At 47.4% G+C, this 19,978-nt stretch overlaps 2 protein-coding genes across 4 annotated transcripts; both read left to right on the top strand.

Moving 5' to 3' along the window:
- Nucleotides 1-100: 100 nt before the first annotated feature.
- Nucleotides 101-13,486, top strand: ikbkg (inhibitor of nuclear factor kappa B kinase regulatory subunit gamma). 3 transcript variants are annotated; one of them, XM_079741746.1, is made up of 16 exons: nt 101-795; nt 1,239-1,385; nt 1,546-1,808; nt 2,280-2,354; nt 2,676-2,777; nt 3,146-3,310; nt 3,656-3,717; nt 4,302-4,349; nt 5,513-5,615; nt 6,893-7,008; nt 7,540-7,692; nt 8,490-8,562; nt 8,882-9,016; nt 11,388-11,524; nt 11,761-11,837; nt 12,179-13,486. In XM_079741746.1, exons 2-16 carry the CDS (start codon nt 1,247-1,249, stop codon nt 12,355-12,357), a joined length of 1,827 nt encoding a protein of 608 aa, XP_079597872.1. In that variant the 5' UTR covers nt 101-795; nt 1,239-1,246; the 3' UTR covers nt 12,358-13,486. The 3 variants fall into 3 exon arrangements, with proteins under 3 accessions (XP_079597872.1, XP_079597874.1, XP_079597873.1); XM_079741748.1 differs by lacking the exon at nt 2,676-2,777 and having other exon boundaries at nt 106-795; XM_079741747.1 differs by lacking the exon at nt 4,302-4,349 and having other exon boundaries at nt 107-795.
- Nucleotides 13,487-14,370: 884 nt separating this feature from the next.
- Nucleotides 14,371-19,863, top strand: sephs3 (selenophosphate synthetase 3). The gene is made up of 8 exons (XM_079741753.1): nt 14,371-14,726; nt 15,139-15,242; nt 16,898-17,005; nt 17,112-17,266; nt 18,006-18,096; nt 18,199-18,298; nt 18,513-18,725; nt 18,942-19,863. Exons 1-8 carry the CDS (start codon nt 14,450-14,452, stop codon nt 19,190-19,192), a joined length of 1,299 nt encoding a protein of 432 aa, XP_079597879.1. The 5' UTR covers nt 14,371-14,449; the 3' UTR covers nt 19,193-19,863.
- Nucleotides 19,864-19,978: the final 115 nt, after the last annotated feature.

The following is a 19,978-nucleotide window of genomic DNA, read 5'->3' as shown; positions in this document are numbered from 1 at the left end:
GTAGGCTATGACATATTATCATTGGGAATTCTGAGGGGCGTTTCCTAAACGCTCTTATTTCGGAAGTAGGGAAGGTTTACGTAAAGACAAGTACGAGCTTCCGAACCTCCGAGCTATTTAGAAGGCGGCATACAACATGGATCAATATTGTCGGCAAAAGCATGCGCAGAACCACTAGGTAGCACTATATCGTACGGTGCGTTCCAAACAACCCGTAACCGGTGTTTTCACAACCTGCTTCCCGTGAAGGTGCCCTGGAACGGCAGTCAAAACCCGCAACTCACTCGCCGTGAACTCAACCAGGTCGACGTACCAGATCCAGCTCGTAACTTACGGGCTAAAAAGAGAGTCCCTGGAACGCAGCACTAGACTGGCGGAACGGCATGACGTCACCGATTCAGTGTAATGACGTCACCGCTCCTCTGCGGAAGGAGGAAGGGGAATTCCTGAAGCTAACAACAACTCCCGACTACTTTACTCTTGACAGCTCACCTCATGAAGCCCATAAACTCAGCGGCATATTAAAACAACGGGCATGCTTAGCGATACGTATACGAGTCGTTGATCCTCGCGATGTGTCTCCGGTCGACGGGTCTCGTTACTTCCGACGCCAGAGGAGCCGAACGCGGAGCGGTCGAGTTAGCCTGCTAGCCCACTGCGATAAACACCGAGCTAACACACAGTACCTGGCTAACGTCGGCGCCACATAGATAGTACATAAATACAGGTCCTACATTCAACCGCGGGTTCTTTTTGAGGTCAATCGGGACTTGGGTCAGTCTGCTGAATAAAAAGGTAAGCGGTCCGCGTGTATGCGTTCTACCGTTTGACATCACATGGTCGATCTTCTAATCAACGGTCAACCTGATCGGAACAGAGCCGGATCACCTCGTTATTCAGCCCACTGTGGTGTCTGTTGTCTTATTTGAGCTTGTCTTCCTCGTGGTATTTGAAGGTGACGTAATGTCTCCATACCTCTCTGGTGTGTTTGTTTATGTGCTACAATCGCCCTAACCCTAACCCCTGTGGTAGCTTGTTAGAAGTAGGGTCGGTGGGGTGGGTGGTGGGGTTGGTAGTAGGGTCGCCTCAGCGCATTCAACGTTAGGGAAAAGGTTGGTACTTCAAGCATTTGATTTGATGGTCGGGAATTCAAAGTGAAAGTAACTGCTTGTGCTGCATTCACACATGCTGATGGATTGTCAGGTGACACTAAGACTGTGTGTGTGTGTGTGTGTAAGTGTAAGGAATGGTGCAGCCCCAGCAAGACGGTTCCATGCACTGGGACATGGCGGGTGAGGAGAGCACTGGTGGCCTCCGGGTTCCACCAGAGCTGGCCGCCAATGAAGTGGTGACCAGGCTGCTGGGAGACAACCAGCAACTGAGAGGTGCGCAACTCTTTGCAGTCGGGTTCTGATACTACCGAAAGCCCATCTTTGTCTCCAGATGCTGTTGTTCCGACCGGCCCAAACTGTCCTCTTTCCCCGGTTTTTTATTTTTTATTTTAATTTTTTATTGCCGTCTCATCCCTCATGTTACCCCCCCCAGAGGCTCTCCGCTGCAGCAACCTGGCCCTACGGCAGCGCTGCGAGGAGATGGAGAGCTGGCAGCGGAAGACACGGGAGGAGAGGGAGTTCCTCAGCTGCCGCTTCCAGGAGGCGAGGGCCTTGGTGGAGAGGCTGGCCCAGGAGAACCACTCCCTGCACGGGCTGGTGAACGGACACAGCCCCTCCAGCCAGAGCTCCAGCTGCTGCCAGACCGAGGAGCAGGCTGGCCACCCCGCGAGGAACGGCCCCCTGGGGGGACCGCAGGTGTGTATGGGGTTTGGACTCGTGTGCGTTCCCGTCGAGGCGGCAGGTTATGGGCTATACAGAGAGAACGGTTAACGACACAAATGAATGGTTTGAACAGGTATACCATTTTTTTTTACGATGTTATAATTACAGGTGTTTTTTGATTGTGGCATTTTTAAAGGCTGTTTTCGTTCAATAACAATCTCTTAAAATACTTAGGACGCATGCAACATTGATTTTAGCGTCAGCCAAATTAATTCTGTAGCATACCTTTTGAGAAGTTACTATTTTAAGACCGCTGTTTTTCGCTGCTGACTGAAAAACCAACCACGATGAATGAAAGGGTTAGCCCTGTTTCAATAATCTGGTTTTAACGTAGCATAACTTAATATACATATGGCAGCAGGTCGACATCAAACCGATGTTGCTCCATGCTCCTTTCTCGTCAGGACCAGGCAGACCTTCTTTAATGTCTATTTTGTGTCTCAGACTTTAGATCAGCGAGAAAGGAAACCAGCCGAGGAGGTGAACCAGAACACACAGACCATGCCCCCAGGCAGCCTGGTAAGACTATCAGTACACACACACCACGCTGGTAAGACTACCAGAACACACACACCACGCTGGTGAGACTCACTATCAGAACATGCACACCATGCCCAATCCCGATGAGACGTACTATCAGAGCACACACACCATGGTAAGACTCTCTATATGAACATACACACACCATGGTATGAGTCACTATCACAACACACACCACGCCCCCAGCCAGGTAAGACTCGTGCTGTATGCTCTAGGGAATGAGGGGGAGTGACCAAAGTGAGCCTTGTGTTGGTTGTGATGCATTCATTTTTCACGTGACGGGTGTGTTTGTGTGTCTAGGATGGTGCAAGTTTGAATAGCTCCATGAGTAGTGGCCTCCGCACCTCCCCAGGCTCTTTTTCAGAGGCTGGGGAGGAGATGGGGTCTGTGGAACATGGCCAGGTGAGCCCGCCTATTGTGCTGTATGCACTTTGTACCAATGTGTTGGTGCGTTGGCTCCATGCTACTGGTTCTCTGCCCCTCTGCCCGCTCACGGCTGATTGTCACTGTACCACCTCCTCAGCTGCCCTTGCTGTTCGAGGTTAATATAATCATTTCTTTGAACTTCTACCCATGATTTTAACCGATCCTCTTTTGTCCGAATCATTGACATGTATTCATGTTTTCCAACCATGTTCCAATCAACATCTGCGTGTTTGTGCGGTGCTCCACCCTACACGTTCCCCTCGGTGTTATTCAGGACTTGGCCTGGGCCCAAGCTTTGTGTCAGCCTACAGCTCCAACCGACGCAACCTATTTGTTTTCCCCAGAAAACCGAAGGAGGAAACGAGTTTCTTAACCTGCTCAAGGGCCACAAAGAGAAGTTGGAGAGCGGAATGAGGGAGCTCAGGAGGAGGAACGAGGACCTGGAGAGAGAGAAAGAGGAGTCGGAGAAAGACAGGGATCAGCTGAGAGCCAAACTGGCTCAGGCACAGGTATTTCAGGCCCCGCCGTCAGACTGTACGCACAGCCACGGTGTCGGTACGTCCATCTGGCAGTCTGTCCGAATATCTGGACCGCTTTGCTGAACGAAAGTGGTCATTGGTTTATTCATCAAACATGGTTTCATGAATGATAAAACATTGCTGCTTATAACTTCAGAATGTAACGATTGAGTTGCCTTTCTCTTCCACATCGTGCAATATTTTTCTTGCCTACATTACCAGTGAAAATAATCACAAGAAAGGTCTTAATGCATCTTCATTGGACCTTTGCTCCTAATGCCGATCCAAACGATGAATCTGTAGTCGGTGGTTAATGGAGCTTTTTTGTTTGGTTAGACGGGCTGTGGCACAGAGGAGGCATCGCACCACCGATCTGAGGCTCAGCATTCTTCTGACAGGTAGGACCTCTTCCTGAAGGCTACCATTGGACTGTGCTGGACTAACTGCACCAACGCCATCTTAAGCGTCTGTCTGTTGCTGTTGGTTTACACTAGCTGCCATTGCAACGATTGCTCTCTGCTGATGTGTTTAGTTCATAAAGTGCTTGATTATTAGGCAGTGGACTAGTGGGCCCTAGTAATCAGGCATGCCAAATATGGGTGATAACACTAAGAAACATTAATGAACTGTGACCATGTGCCGCTTACTCACCCAACCCGTGACCAGGAGTGTGTTTCCTAGTTTATTCACCAGGGGCGATGTTGCCTGTCACGTGGTTCAAAGCGACAGTGTATTCAGCTGTGTTCCCCCGACATACTAAATGCTGTGGGCCCCTCCCCAATGTGACTTTATAAAGTAGAAACCTCATATAAGAGAGTGAATTGCCAAAGGAAGAAGTTCATAGTAAAACAATACAAAGGAAATGAAGCATGTTTAACTGAAGCACGCAGACCTCTATGACCTCTGTACCCTCTGCCTTACTACCAAAAAGCCTTGACCTGTGAGACGTCTGTCCCCTCTGCGTGCCGTCTTCTGTTCCCAGCTCTAGCCTGGCTAAACTCACAGAGCAGCTCCAGGCCACGCAGGGCAGGTGAGCTCTCGGAGGCCTCCTGTCCTTTGCTTCATGCCCCTCCCTCCTTTGCTTCCGCTCTGCCTGTCGCAGGCAGCGTGACGCGTTGCTTCCGGTGCTGCGTGTTGCTTCCGGTACTACCTGCATGTGCATGCGTGATGTGCATTTCATTTCTTTCGTTTGGATGTCGCCTGTTTCTGTGCGATGAGTTCTTGGTCCTTACCTATTTGTTCTCTTCAGTTGTTCATTGGTTTAAGAACAATGGCTTTAGCGATGGAACAGTGATCAGAGACGTTTCCATCATGCAATGACCTCATACAGGTGTGCTCAAATGGTACGCTTATTCTGGAGGTTAGGGTTATTTCTTGTTTTTTATTTTGGTGCCTCTGAACCTGAAACAGATTAAAATTCTCTCCACAGAGAATAAAGGGTCTAATGCGGACCCTACTGGGCTGAATGCAGACCCTACTGGGTCTAATATATACCCTAATGTAGACCCTAATGGGTCTAATGCAGTCTAATGTATAGCCTAATGGGTCTAATGTAGACCCTAAAGGGTCTAATCCAGTCTAATGTATACCCTAATGGGTCTAATGTAGACCCTAATGGGTCTAATCCAGTCTAATGTATACTCTAATGGGTCTAATGCAGACCCATTATCCAAAGCATTCTAATGCTGACCCAGGAACAAAAAGGGCTGCACAGAGTTTCTGCCTGAGGCCTCTCCGTGCCGAATGGCTTAACATTTCACCCAGTGTCTGTTCAGTGTCTGTCCGCCAGTGGCCAGAATAAAGGTAGTTTTGTCATCGACACCAACATGGCTGTCATGGACCCAAAGCCCATAACAGCATTACCCTCCTTCTCTCAGTGCACGGCGCTTCATCCAAGCGCCGTGCTGCTGGATTTCTACCACAAAAACGTGCTCTGTGCACAAGGGCCCTCGTGAAAGTCATTGAAGAGGTCCTTTTATACGTCACAATTGGATTTTTTTGACATCTACTCCGTATACATTTTATACACTTTATGTCATCTTCACCAGCCACATTTTTCTGAAGCAAAACGGCTCAATGTCCAGTTCTCTATAAGCGGGAATGACCCAGGTCTCACGTCCAGGCGCTGTATTCCTGTCTGTGTGGTGCTGAGGGGAGGATGAGCGGCAGTGTGAGCCTGTTGTCTCTGTGCAGGTACCGGGAGCTGAAAGAGAAGCTGGACTCCCTCCAGAAGAGCTCGGCCCAGCGGGACCGGGCCGAAGTCCTCCTGGAGCAGAAGGAGAAGGACTGTGGCCAGGTGTGTATGGTCAGGACCGCGCCCCTACCTGAGGGGCTTTCACACCGAAGGGCGATGGGGGGGCTGTGTGCTCTGCATTGACTCTAGTCCAACCGCTGAGTCAGTCTAAGTATCGGATCCATTGACAAAGCAGGCAGTGTTTGACTCTAACTGTAGTATTAGCTAGTTAACTTTAACCTGGAAGTCAGCGTGAGTGAAGCCAGAGAAAGGCTTCGGACGTATCGCTTTGGACGTCGCAAAGCCCTCCCCGTCTCCTCCTCTCTGGATGACGTGAGACAGGTGTACAGAGGTTTATGGCTTTTTAGGGGCCAATACAGAGTGGGTGTACCGCGGTTCCTCTCAGATCAAATGGTGTGAATGAGTGACAGGTGAACGCCCCTCAGAACGTAGGCCTCGGTGGACCTTCCCTTCATATGCGCCACATAATGGCTCTTTTAACCATATGATAAATACATTAATACAACGTTGAACTTTAATTGTGTCAATAAAAAACTTAGTTAACCTTAACATATCAGTGAATGTAGAAATAGAATGAGGTCATTAAATATAGAGCGATAAGCGCTTCAGCGGTCGCCCTAGGACCAGATCTGATGTAAACATGAGATGAGGATCTCCTTTCAGAGGGCTATCAGGAGGTGCCATAAAGACACATGGAATTCCCTTGGAGCACGGCTCTTAATTAACTCTGTCTTTTTTTCAAACATAATGGCAACATATAACTTATACTTCCTTTAAACCTCACTTATTTTATCCCATATTTTTGGCCCGGGTAGGTATTTCTAAAAAGGCTTCAACACGTGGCAGAAAAGTATGGGCTGATCAGTTTGCTCTAGCATGTCTCCATACCGTCCCACAACAGCTTGTCCGTCCGTACTGACCTAGGCCCTGTGTAAGAAGTGTCCTCCGTCCATCAGGCCATTCAGTGATTCAATGCTGTTGCTTTCATTTGAATATACCACATGGAAATGTGGAATTATGAAATAAACGTGGAATTAAAGAAACCAAGGTGCTATAATAAATAGAAAGTCCCCTGGAATATATAACCCTAGTTCTTATGGGGAAAAAATCCTTTTAAAAATAAAAATATTTACATATTTCAATATATTGATTTATTTATATATTTATGAATACATTTATCGCCCTATTGATTTGTTTCAAAGCGATACTTATTTATTTAGCATAGATTCAAATGGCTTCCCATAATAATGTACTGTAATGTACAGAGCGAGGACGTTCTAATGAGAACCACAGCGATTCACAACTCGGTTCTTCTGCAGCTGGTGAAGGACTGCGAGGCTCTGAAGGCGCAGGCCACGTCCCTGTTGGGGGAGCTGAACGAGAGGCAGAGCGCCCTGGAGAAGAGCGACAACGACCGCAAGATATTGAATGATAAGTAAGTCTGATCTTGGCTGTACAGCCTCATCCCCGTGTGTGCGTACGCCAGGGTGAGCATGCTGTGTTTTGTGTTCATGGGCGTTCTGGTGTGTGCTTGTTCCATCGCTCCGTCTGTGTGTACGTGCATAAACTGTAGGAACGTGAAAGGGTTTCCGTGCGTGTCCCTTGACCGATTCATAAATCGTTAGATCTTCCAATGAGAAAGAAACGTATAATATAAAATATTCCCAAAGCACCTCACAAAAATTGTTAACTTTTAAGTTCAACAACCGAGGCCTTACTGGTTCGCCAGTGGTTTGATGCAGCGTGCTTTCACGCAAATATTGGTTGAAGGAAAGTGTTCATTGATACTGATATTGATAGGAAAGTGTTCCTCAAACCTAGAGCGGTTGGCCCACCGATCTTTAAATATATATATTTAATAATATCACTTGTGCTTACTTGTCTTTCTGTTTCCTTTTGTTGTTTCCCTATTTGTACAAAATGCTACCTGCAAATGTGTGTGTGTGTGTGGTGCGTGTGCGACCAGGCTGTGCATGAATATCGAGGCCCTGCAGGTTTCGGAGCGGGAGCTGGAACAGCAGAAGAAGCAGCACAACGTGGCGGTGGACAAGCTGCTGCTGCAGACCCAGAGCCTGGAGAACGCCCTCAAGGCGGAGCGCCACGTGGTCATAGAAGAGAGGTGTGTCCACACACAAACACTCCAACCCACGCGCAAACACACTCTCTGTAGCAGGAGATACTCACTGGAGCAGCAAGTGTCTGATTAGTACAGGGGGAAATTCCCTCTGTGTACATCTTGTCATTTTAATATGGGGGTCCTGTTTGAAAGAGGCACCTTACTCCTGTGTTCCCGATTGCATCTGGTGGTATACAGTTGAAGAATGTTATTTACTGGATAAAGGGAAACCCTACCTGCTTAGGACTGACGTCTCATAGACCCCTTCATTGTATTCTGGGATAGGTTAACACATGCTTTTATATGAGTTTAGTCTGTTTAAAATCCATCTTACAATCTTATCCTACGTTTTTATTTGTGCATTTAAGTAATTTTGGACCAGGAGAAATTGATATCACTATGTTTATACCCACTACTTTAACGTGAGTCTAAAATAGGTTGTTTTAGGGTTTGTTTTTCAAATTAACCATTTGTGAGCAGTGGGAAGTGGGAGTAGTTCTTCAAAGCCTCCTATCCATCAGCAAGCCACATAGTGATCCTGAGCATCACATCATTCAGCGCTTGATTCGCGATATTGTTCTGCATATCGGGAGCTCTACAGAGCTCCACAGTAATGCACAGAGCTCTACTCTGCAGCAGAACACAGTGATGTGCATGCAGGGGCCTGCATTACCACATCAAAGAAATGCCCACTGGATTTTAAGTGCGCTTTTTTCTATATAGGACTTAATATGTCTTCTTGTCGAACTGTTGTGTTTGTTTGATTGTTATTTATTGAATTGCTCTTACTTATTTTTCAGGAAAAAACTGACTCAACTGAAACACGCCTACACGTGTCTGTTCAAGGAATACGATTCTAAGTTGAAGAATGAGGTAATTGTGTGTGTGTGTGTGTGTGTGTGCAGCCTTTGCCTGCAGTCTGTACTGTTATCTGTACCATGTCGATGTCATTACCACAGAGAGGTCTCTACAGTGGGGTCTCCCCTCTCTCTGGGGGGGACACAGAGACAGACAGCCCTGTCTTTGAGGTGCGGTCTCTACAGTGGGGTCTCCTCTCCCTCTGGGGGGGACACAGAGACAGACAGCCCTGTCTTTGAGGTGCGGTCTCTACAGTGGGGTCTCCTCTCTCTCTGGGGGGGACACAGAGACAGACAGCCCTGTCTTTAAGGTGCGGTTGTCCCCTCTCTCTCAGGGCGAGGACATGAGCAGCCGACTGGAGGAGGCCGAGCGCGCCCTGGCCCTCAAACAGGACCTGATAGACAAACTGAAGGAGGAGGTGGAGCAGCAGAGATACACCCTGGAGACCGTCCCTGTGCTCACTGCCCAGGTTCGGCCGCACATTCTCACACTCGCCTGCATTCGTCAGCACCATTAAATACTAAAGTATAATAATCGTATTATACTAAAGGGTTCCGCCTTATAATAAAACAGTTTAGGCTGCAGAGAATAACTACTTGCCTAAAAAACAAATAAAAGTTCAAATGAAGAAGTATCAAATCTATTTCTCTTGTGCAATAAACATTATTACAAATTCCACTTTTACCACAATCACACCATAAAGTTCACAATGAAAGGTAGTGCTGTAGTGTGGCTACATCCCCTGCCAACTAGATCCTTGGCGCGTTGCTTCTTCTCTACCATCATCAAGTTATTTTTCAGAAATAAAAACACCAACATTGGTCAGGCATCCACTGGCAGCTTTTGAACTGTCCCAATATGTCCAGCTGTTCAGAAAGCTCTCCGCAGATAGGACCTGGCTGGGGGTGAACACAAGTGTCAGCAGGTGCATCTACTGGTGGGACGCTGGTCTCCTGTCGACCTGCACACCCTAATCCTCTGGTTGAGGAACTGGCTCAACCGCCTGCGAGGAGTCACAGTACGACGGTTGGGTTGCAGGAGAGATGTTGTTTGCGTCACTATCTAGAAAAGGTCGACCGGCTCTGTGCTGCTCCAGCTTCCTCATGGCATGGCATTCATAAGATTTGTTTTTATGTTTTTATCACCCATTTGAGTCCCGGGGGGGGAAGCAGAGTATACCTCCTGTTGCGTTCCTTTAAGCGGTCTAATCAGTAGCTAACCAGTGGGGGAAAGCGTTGAAGAGGCACACCGGATAGGTAATGCATTTATTAAGGGGAAACACAAAGGGAAGGGTAAGGGCATCCATGGTGAATCCAAGGAAAGCAACGTAACAAAACGAAACTACTACTAGAGATGAACTCCTAAGAAAGAAAAGAAGCAGACCCTGGCTGGCAAGAATAATTTAAAAACATGGGGCATCCACCGCTTACCTTCGCGCTTAGTGTCTCTAGGGCAAAGTGATCAACGTGAGGCAGATGTACAGGGCAACCCCCGCGTCCATAGCCCCACTCCCCAGGGAAGAAACATAAAGGGCAGGAAGCACATGGAACAACCCCCCCAACTGACTAACTTACTGGGAATGTTCAACGTGCAGCGCATGGCAGACAGACCTTACGCTTCTTTCAGGTCACCCGATCAGGAACTAAGGAGGGGATTCCCTGATTTTCAGTGAAAAGAAAAGTACATCTACCCAAGTGCCTTTGGCCACACGAGGCCCGTAACAACGTGTGGAGACTTTGTTTGCTGTTGTAGGTCTATGCTGTACCATGCTATCTTAAGGGGTTTGCACGTAAAGTTATATGTTCAATAGTATAACGACGTGGTAATTCAGAGGGAATCAGTCAAAACCTTATCAGCTTAAATGAAATCAGTGCTTGGAGAGGTTTTACAAAGATCATCTGCGTAATGGATTGACGGATGCGGCTTTCTCTTGGTTTGTGGCTTGTGTAGATGTTGTTTTGGCTTGGTGCCGGAACAGTTCCTTATGGAAGGCCATTTTTCTGACCATCTGTACCATTTGCCTCTTTATATATTTACAAAGAAGGTTTTGGCCTAGCCAGCCTCCAGCCTTCCTTCCCTGATTTTGATGTACACTAAGACTACACTATGGCAGCTTCAAGTTATAGCTGTCACCAGTCCTGAATGTCCTATATGCAATGCTGGATCCACCCCCAGCCTAATGTACCTACACACCTCTTCAGAAGCGCTTTGAGTCGCAAATCAACTCCATGAAATGGATATCTTCGTGAAGCCAGGATAGACGGCTGCGATTGGTTCACCACCAGATTCCATGTTCCTTTAAGTGCAGTCATTTGAGTGAATAATTCACCCTGTAGTGTTGATGGTCATACATTATGTAATAGACAAAGCCACCTTCTCAAATTGCAAACTAACTCTGGTGCAATGGTAGATTGAGGCAAGCTGCCGACCACAAGCTTAGACCTACTTTATGAGCTTGACCATTGTAGGGCAAGATTGTCCAATTTGAATTGGTGGATCATTAACTAAATGCCTTTCTCCTAAAAACCGATCGTAGCTGTGCCTGTAAACCAGCAAACTATCCCTACAGCTGGGCCATAGTTTGTAACACAATTATCTAACATGATAGGAGACCACAAGATACCTTTTTGCTATTGCCCTTTTGTGTTAAAGAATCCAGTTTACTGAGCCCAAAAATGTTCTCACGTAAAATCAATGATTAAATGCTCCAATCAAAATGTTGCCACGTTATTGCCACACGGGAACAAGGCGCGGGCGCCAAAATCCTTCCGGCTGTGTTTGCTGATGCCTCTGTCACTCCGATGTCCCACCTCTTATCCTTGGTGTTTGTGCGCGTCCAGGCAGAGATCTACAAGGCAGACTTCCTGGCGGAGCGCGAGGCCCGGGAGAAGCTGAACCAGAGGAAGGAGGAGCTGCAGGATCAGCTGACCCAGGCGCTGGCCGAGATCGACCGGCTCAAACAGGAAGGAGCCTCACGGTGGGACAGCACTGCTCGGGTTTAGGACCCCACGGCTCTTTAGGGGAGGTTCATTTACATTTAGGGGATTTTGCTAATCGAACCAGCAACCTTCTGGTTACCAGTCAACCCGCTCTGCCTCCAGACCTTCTTTTCCCCCATGTTCAATAGCTTTGGGTTGAGGGGGAAGTGTAAGGCTTGACCCGTCGTGAGTGAAGGCTATTGTGACCGTAACAAGTGGTCCTCTCTTCTTTCAGCGCTCGCGTTGAAGAGATGCAGCAGAGACACCTGGATGACTTCAGAGCCCAGCGGCCCACGAACCTAGCGCCACAAGGTGCAGGATACTCTATCAGGGTTTCAGCCGACCAACCTCATTCTATAGTTGCCTATTCCATTTTGGAATTTCATCGTCTTTTCCTGCTCGGACATATTATCCAAATATTTAATGATAACTCATTCAGATGAATTCAAAAATGATAAAGTCACTTTGGATCGAGAAATGTCAGTCTCTGAGCTTCGCTGGCGTCACCGAGCTCAAATGAGCATTGTTATTTCCTTGGTGACCTCATCTTAAACCACGTGATATATTGATCTAAATATGTTGAAGCTAACCCACAGCTCTCTCTCCTCTCTTCGTATGGCTCTCCCTCCGCCTCTCCCTGGTGCCCTGCTCAGCCTTCAACACCGCTCCGCCGCCCCAGTCGTTCCGCAGCCAGGGCCTCCCACAAGCGGGCGCGGGGCCCGGGGCGGGACCCGGGGCCGAGGAGCTGCCAGACTATCGCTGTCCCAAGTGCCAGTACCAGGCACCGGACATGGACACGCTGCAAATACACGTCATGGACTGCATACAGTAACACCTTCTGGCTTACACGCAAGGACGAGACCCACCCAACCCCCCCCCCCCCCCAATGGACACAGTGCTTTGGTTTAAGGCGACTATCAGGAACAAAGCCCGTCAGGATCAAAGGAAGGCTGGTGTGAAGCGGTTGGAGAAGCAGCGGAAGAACCGTAGCCCGTAACGAGCATAATGTCATTGCTGTACAAGTCTGCTATGTGTATTCAAATCCTGGTGTAGATTGACTTTCTATCGTCCCCCAGGGGTCCACACTGTCCCCTGCTTCAGCAGTGCAGGTGTAATGATGTGTACAGAGGTGGAACCCAATCATCCACCTCTGATGAGGCTGAAGGCGACGTGCAAGGCTCTTTCTAAAGGTCTCCAGACAACACTGGAACTAACTCGAACACAGTGCTATAATGTGAATAATATAGTGTTGGTTTATTAGGAGGACAGATGAGGCTTTATGTGTCGTCGTTCATTTGGCCCTTCTCAATGCGTCTGATGTATTATGGATTAGAGTTTGGTATACTCTCTAAATGCTAAACAAAGTATCCATTCAGTGTTCTGCGCCTGTGTGTACCAGATTTATTTTATTTTTAATCCTTAATTATACCCTCAATCCAACAAAGATTTACTTGTGCCTGTCCTTGTTTTGTATAGCTGTTACATAGTTTTATCTTTGAGAATGTTCACCCATAAATAATTATAGTTATTCTCTTTTTATTTATTTTACCCCAATAGATTCCTTGTTCTATAATGAGTTTGAGGCTTTTCCTATTATTTAAAAAATAGTTAATGCTGACTTAAAAAATAACAACCATTGATAGAATCGATAGGCTCAGAATAATTGGATTTATCCGGATATCATGATTTAAAAAAAGTGCCAAAGTTAAGAGCAGATCTGGTTTAATATATTTCTATGAGTTTGAAGTTTGAGTGCTGCAATGGGCCATACAACATGATGGTTAATAACACTCTATGGGCTGTTCACTCCAATTGAATTGTGAAAGAAAAGTTACAATTACACCTTATGGTTTCATATTTTATTGTGTGAATATTGTCAGTAACTATAGATTATTATCATGAAAAGAACATCAACAATGTATAATTGGAGATTGTCAAATAAATAATATTCAAGACGATAATTGCAGTAGGGGATCCTTTTTTTCATATTTGATGTCCTTTTTGGTGCTTTGGTGGACTGGAGTCAAAGTTCAGGGAGGAAGAGGCCGATGTGTATTCTTGGACGAAACCATTCAAGGCATGGGTAGCGCCCCAGAAGGTTCAGCCATCTACTCTTTTGTTTTTTGTTTATTGTCCACACTATTCATTTTAACTGAATTGACATGAATTCTATATTCCATTTTCGCCAAAAGTATTACTTAGATGAAAAAAAGGTTCTGTACAACATTCAAAATCAGCACCGTGTAGAAATGCCCGTACTTGAATCCCCTTCTGAAAACTTCATAAAACAGGAAACAAGCCATAATTCCGTTTATTACACTCATTATCATCGTTAGTTCAAGATTGTATAGTGTGTGATGATAATACCGATTATACAATAGATTCTATTATTTCCCACACACCTTTCCTTACCCTTAGGATCATTTATTTTGAACAGCTCTATGATGACGGCCACCGAGCGTCCTTTAACACAGTCCGGAGTCCGAAGTATAATAGACTTTAGACCGCTGCCTCGGACCTCAGGCCGAGTCATGGTGAGCAGACGAATACTGTTCAGATCCGCCGGGGGCGATAGAGAGCGCTCCGCTACGGAATAGACCATTCCACTCCTGATTATGGGGGTGTAAATCGCTCAATCCATTATACTTGTTTCGTTTGAAGTCGAATGTTGAATCATATAACGTTTAAAATCCTTATTGTATGGCTTAATAACGTGTTCAACCGAGTAACAGCGTGTTTAAGGTTTCTGTTTGATTTTAAAAAAAAAAATTGTAGTAGGGTACACCTTACGGTTTGGAGCAATGACGTCACCGTCAAAAGATCCTTCCTGTGCGGCTGACGGCGGTGTCAAGCGACAGTAGTGGTCGCGCCATTCAGATCAGGGCTGAGCGGAGGTTGCGGCGACCGCAGATTACCGCGCACACATGTCCGGCTCCACTCCTCCCACTCCCCCGGCTGAGGCCGTGGGGGTCGAGGGCTGTTTACTACCCGGATACAAGCCTTTCAAACCCGAGGACCATGGGCTGGATCGTGGGTTCCGTCTCACTGCCTTCTCCGACCTGAAGGGGTGAGGCTGTAAGGTCCCCCAGGAGGCTCTGCTCAGACTCCTGGCGGGACTGGAGCCCGACCCGGCTGCCGGCGCAGGGGAGGCCGGAGACCAGGCCTCGGAGTTCGGTCAGCAGCTCCCCGGCCCTCGCCTCGGTATGTCCCGCAGAGCCGCCGTCAACGTCGGCGCGCTGAGACGCACGCTTAGCCCATTTAGTTTAAGATCCGCCAATGCATCAGAACGCTGTTTGTTTCGCTCATCTGTCTTAACTTAAGCTCCTCAATACATAAGAAGGCTGTTTGGTTCTTCGTTGCTTGCTCGCCACGCTGAAGTCATTGACAGGTGCCCTGGCGTATACCCTGGTTCCAGTTGGAATAAAACGAAACTTGTAAAGGGAAAATCATTAAAAAAAAAAAGTTTATTGTCCTGTCACAATGGTAAGCCTGCTAAAATGTAATAGACCTTGGCTCTATTAAGTTCAAGATATAAAGGTGTGTGTGTGTGTGTGTGTGTGTGTGTGTGTGTGTGTGTGTGTGTGTGTGTGTGTGTGTGTGTGTGTGTGTCTAGGCATAGGGATGGACTCATGCGTGATTCCTCTGAGACATGGAGGACTCTCACTCGTCCAGACCACAGACTTCTTCTATCCTCTAGTGGAGGATCCCTACATGATGGTAAGTTACTGTGCTCTTAAATTACAAAAAGACAACACCCATATTAAGCAAACACTTAGCCAACCTCAGACAGGAAGCTATTGCATGTGCTAGTGAATAAACGGAATTTCCCTTTATGCAGTTTTCTTTGCTCAAACATCATTGTAATGTTTGAGCTGAGAGATTTCCACTCAAAATCAACTACCAAAGAAACAAAGTTTAGGAATACTAAGCTTTGTTTCTTTGGTAGTTGATTTTGAGTGGCCATCTCTCAGCTCTTGTGTATACTGTGATAGTTGTTTTTTCAATCATAGTTTTAGACTGGAATAATTGACAGTGTTGGAGTAGTAGTTATTAAGGTGAAGTTCGACATGAGAAGGTATAGAGCCTCTCAGGGTGGTGGCTGGCTTATCTGCTAGCAATCTGAACATCCATTCCCTGACGTTGTATCATATTGGAGTTTCTGGATGAGGTTGTTGGATGAGTCCCTCACTCAACCATTTACCACTCATACACGGATCAGACTTTCTCCGTAATGACAAGACAACCGGAGACTGTTTAGAACTCAGAGCAGAAGTGACAATCAAATGCTTTTATTTCCCGTTTTTCAGATAATAACAAATTCAAAAGGGTTACTCTACAATGTGGGAGAGGACGGCTCAATTGGGGTCAGGCCAAAACAAAGACCAATAATCCAAACAAGGCATGGCTCGCTGCTACGTCTCCAAACAAACAAACCTAACTACCCAGTTTATCTAAAAAGTCACCAAAGTGATTGCAGGGTTGGCACTGACCTGAATAACTAATGAAGAGGTTTAACGCATGTGTAAATGTAAAGGGAACCCCCAACTCGCTTGTTGGTTAAAAATACACACCATCTTGTATTTTGACTCAACAAGCATTATATAAGTGTCCTACAAATGTAACCCTCTTCCAGACATGTGCGTACACCGCGGCCCAGACAGTGTGCCACTTTTCCACACAAAGTGTGTGTGTGTGTGTGTGTGTGTGTGTGTGTGTGTGTGTGTGTCAAAAAACTATCTATCCAAAAAACTGTATCCAAGAACCTCATCACTTGGCTGCCACATGCTGTTGTAGATGTTTACACCATTTTGGAAGTAACTACTTGCACCTCACACTATACAGGCCAGTACAGGACACCTCATACAATACAGGCCAACGGTTGCATATAATTACTTATTTTGAATATGATAATGATTGATTTAGCAACTATGTCGATGTTAAAACGCAGGCCAAGTATACCAAACATCTCTACCTGCTAAAGGTTTCTGGTTGGTGATTGGATAAACATGAATAGAACCGGTAGGGAGGTTTTTCCTTTTTTCTTTTTTTTTTCTGTTTTCCTTTTTTGTGTGTTCCTCTTGAACCGCACTATGCCTGCCGCACAACTCCACCACAACTTTGCATAGTGGTGAAACAAGATCAACACATGATCAGGAGGCTATCCTGATCGTGTGACCTCCGACTGCCCACGTTTTGTAGTATAATTAAATCGCAACAAACCTTGGTGGAATACTCTTTTAACGACGTGGATTTGTTTCTCAAGCAGCCCGGAATACGTGCATGCTAAATTGAGGGCGGCTGTGTGTCATATGTGTCCCCTGTACCGCTGCGAGGAATCTCCCCGTCCTCACTCTGTCTCCGCTGTCCCTCAGGGCCGGATCGCCTGCGCCAACGTCCTCAGTGACCTCTACGCCATGGGCATCACGGAGTGTGACAACATGCTGATGCTGCTCAGTGTCAGCCAGAAGATGAACGAGAAGGTGGCGGGAAGCGCTGGGGGGAGGTTCCGGGTGTCGGTAGATGCCGTTTTGGGGAAGTTGCATGGCGCGGAGCGTGTGAACAAGAGGTGTGCGGTCTTGTGTTCAGGAGCGCGAGCGCGCCATGCCGCTGCTGATGAGAGGGTTCCGGGACGCGGCGGAGGAGGGAGGCACCTCGGTGACCGGGGGACAGACGGTGGTCAACCCGTGGATCATCGTCGGCGGCGTGGCCTCAGTCGTGTGTCAGCCCAGCGAGTTCATCATGTAAGGAAGCGGGATGCACAACTGTGAACTGAAAGGGCTTTGTTTTGCATGCAGGCTGGCAGATATGGTCCCATGTGTACATCTTGAGTATCGGGTGTCACATCCTGCTTCAGTTATCTAATATAGATTTATCTGGATCTAAACTCCAGATGAATCTATTTATCTGGATGTTTCAATCGGAAAATCTCTGTTTTCTGATTGAAACCAATCTCTATTTGAATTATCCGATCCGGGAATATAAATGTTGTGGGCTGCAGTAGTGTGTTGGGTCGTGTTAAAGGTACAAAGGGCCCACTTTGGAGTCAATTCCAAATGTAAGCATAAATATGTTATATAATGCACCAGGTCTCTGACAAACTTTTCACAGCCAAGCAAAATTGGTATTAAATATTCCTTACCGCATCAATATGAAATTATTTAGTGGTTATTAGTGCTGAAGTAAACAGAAGCAATGGGATCCTTCAGGAAATTGTTAGATAATGCAAAAGGGACAACACCCGCCAGCCAGCTATGTGTTAGGCTGTAGTTGTAACTCTAAATATAATAAATAATTCAGGAATAGGATTTTTCAACACTGTTGTATAGGGCAATATGTCTGGATATGAGCTCACGTGTTGAAAAAGCTTAATTTATAATATATGTGCATTACGTTAACATTTGGAAATGCCTACAGTGGAGTCTAGGACCTTTCAAGCGTATGTTTGAACACGGTGCCACTGCGTCTCCATGTGACCCGTAGGCCCGACGGAGCCGTACCGGGAGACGTCCTGGTGCTCACCAAGCCCCTGGGGACCCAGGTAGCGGTCAACGCCCATCAGTGGCTGGATCAGGTCAGCCCTCCACTTGGCTCGCAGTCTTTGTGTTGTCATCGTGGCGCGTAGGACGCGTCCACTGGTGTCCTTGCTGCTTCTTCACCCGTCTCTCCTCCCCAGCCTGAAAGGTGGAACAAGATCAAGCTTGTGGTCAGCAAGGAGGAGGTGAAAGAGGCCTATCAGGAAGCCATGTTCTCCATGGCAACGCTCAATCGCACAGGTAAACTCAAGTCACCTGCCCTAACATACAGCCAGAAGGAGCATGGTGGTCTGTTGTCGAAATGACTAGTAATGAAAGTGACTCATTTCAGCTGTGAGACGCTGGAAGTCCGCCTACGTTGTATTACTTTGCGTGACAGAGTTCAGCGTTTCCCATGGTACTTAAATTGAACATGTGTTTGACGTGAGTGAAAAAAGCGACATTGCCCTTCCAGCGGCTGGCCTCATGCACAAGTTCCAGGCCCACGCAGGGACGGACGTGACGGGCTTCGGGCTGCTGGGCCACGCAAACAACCTGGCGGCGCAGCAGCGGAGCGAGGTGTCCTTCGTGATCCACAACCTGCCCATCATCGCCAAGATGGCCGCCATCAGCAAGGCGTGCGGAAACCTGTTCAACCTGATCCAGGGCACGTCGGCGGAAACTTCTGGTAGGACAGCTCCCAGAATAGGCCGAGTTGGTGGCTAGCCAGTGTTGGCGGGGAACGAAATGCAGCCGAATGGCTGATCATGTACATTGTGTTCGGGCTGTTAAACACCTGTCCGACTTCCCTGTCCTTCAGAGTCAGTGTCAGTTACTTTTGATTTACAGTTGATTGTAGCGCGAGCATGACTCTGGGTGCTCTGGTTCTTGGTCCTGTCTCCAGGCGGGCTGTTGGTCTGCCTCCCCAGAGAGCAGGCGGCCAAGTTCTGTTCGGAGATGAAGAGCCAAGGCTCTGGGTTTGGAGGGCAGGGGGCCACCGGCGGGGCCTGGATCATCGGCATCGTGGAGAAAGGCGACCGCCGCGCCCGCATCATCGACAAGCCCCGGATCATTGAGGTCCCGCCTCGAGGGAGCCCGGCAGCCAATCAGGAGCACAGCACGGCTAGCCCCGCCCCCAGCCCCAATGTGTCATAAGGGTGTGTGTGTGTGTGTGTGTGTGTGTGTGTGTGTGTGTGTGTGTGTGTGTGTGTGTGTGTGTGTGCGTCTCATACCCTCATCCAGAAGTTTACGAGCATATGATATAATCTGATGGGCACTAGTCTTTGATCACCTCTGGAGATTAGGACGGTCTGCTTAATCTTTTTCTAAATCTCGTCCAAGGAGCTCGTTCTACCGCTTTTTTTTTTTGTAAAGAAGAAAAACATTCCAAACAAGATTTGAACAAATTTCAATGATGCTATAAAATGTGTGCCCGAAGACCGTGTGTAGTTTGAAACAATGTCAGCCGGGGTTTTGTTTCTCTGTTTTAAAATGATTTTCTTCAGTGACTTCAGTGTTGGTGAATGAAGCCCTACCGGGCGTTGTGTGGCCTCTTGTCACCACCCCGCGGTGTCAGAGGGAGTTGAGCAGCTCTCTCTGGCGCCGCTCGGTGGTCGGAGCGCCTTCTGTCAGCTCACCGGCCGTCCAGCACCATGCCCGGTCCTCTCATTCTGTATGATGCTCTGCCCTATAAAGCCCACGGGCCGGGGGGGAGTGGATGTGTGCTTCTGAATGGAGGACTGCCTTTGTGTGCTGCAGGCCTGAGGCTGTGAATGTGTAAATGCTCCTGATTTTCACAATCAATAAAATCAAGAAACTCATACCAACTGTCACTGGGGTTGTTTTTATATATATATAAATAAACGTGATCTCAGACTGGTTGACCCTCCTGTCCACGAGAGGGCGACAGTCTGAATCAAACCCGGAACCCGACGCTGCAGC

Source organism: Pollachius pollachius (assembly GCF_949987615.1).
Source record: "Pollachius pollachius genome assembly, chromosome: 8".
Taxonomy (NCBI): Eukaryota; Metazoa; Chordata; class Actinopteri; order Gadiformes; family Gadidae; genus Pollachius; species Pollachius pollachius.
This window is presented reverse-complemented; position numbering and strand designations above follow the sequence as displayed.

Coding starts and splice junctions, on each gene's coding strand:
- ikbkg (XM_079741746.1), top strand. CDS start 1,247: ATGGTGCAGCCCCAGCAAGACGGTTCCATGCACTGGGACATGGCGGGT. Junction 3,311..3,655: donor CCAAACTGGCTCAGGCACAG/GTATTTCAGGCC, acceptor TTGTTTGGTTAG/ACGGGCTGTGGCACAGAGGA. Junction 4,350..5,512: donor CTCCAGGCCACGCAGGGCAG/GTGAGCTCTCGG, acceptor GTCTCTGTGCAG/GTACCGGGAGCTGAAAGAGA.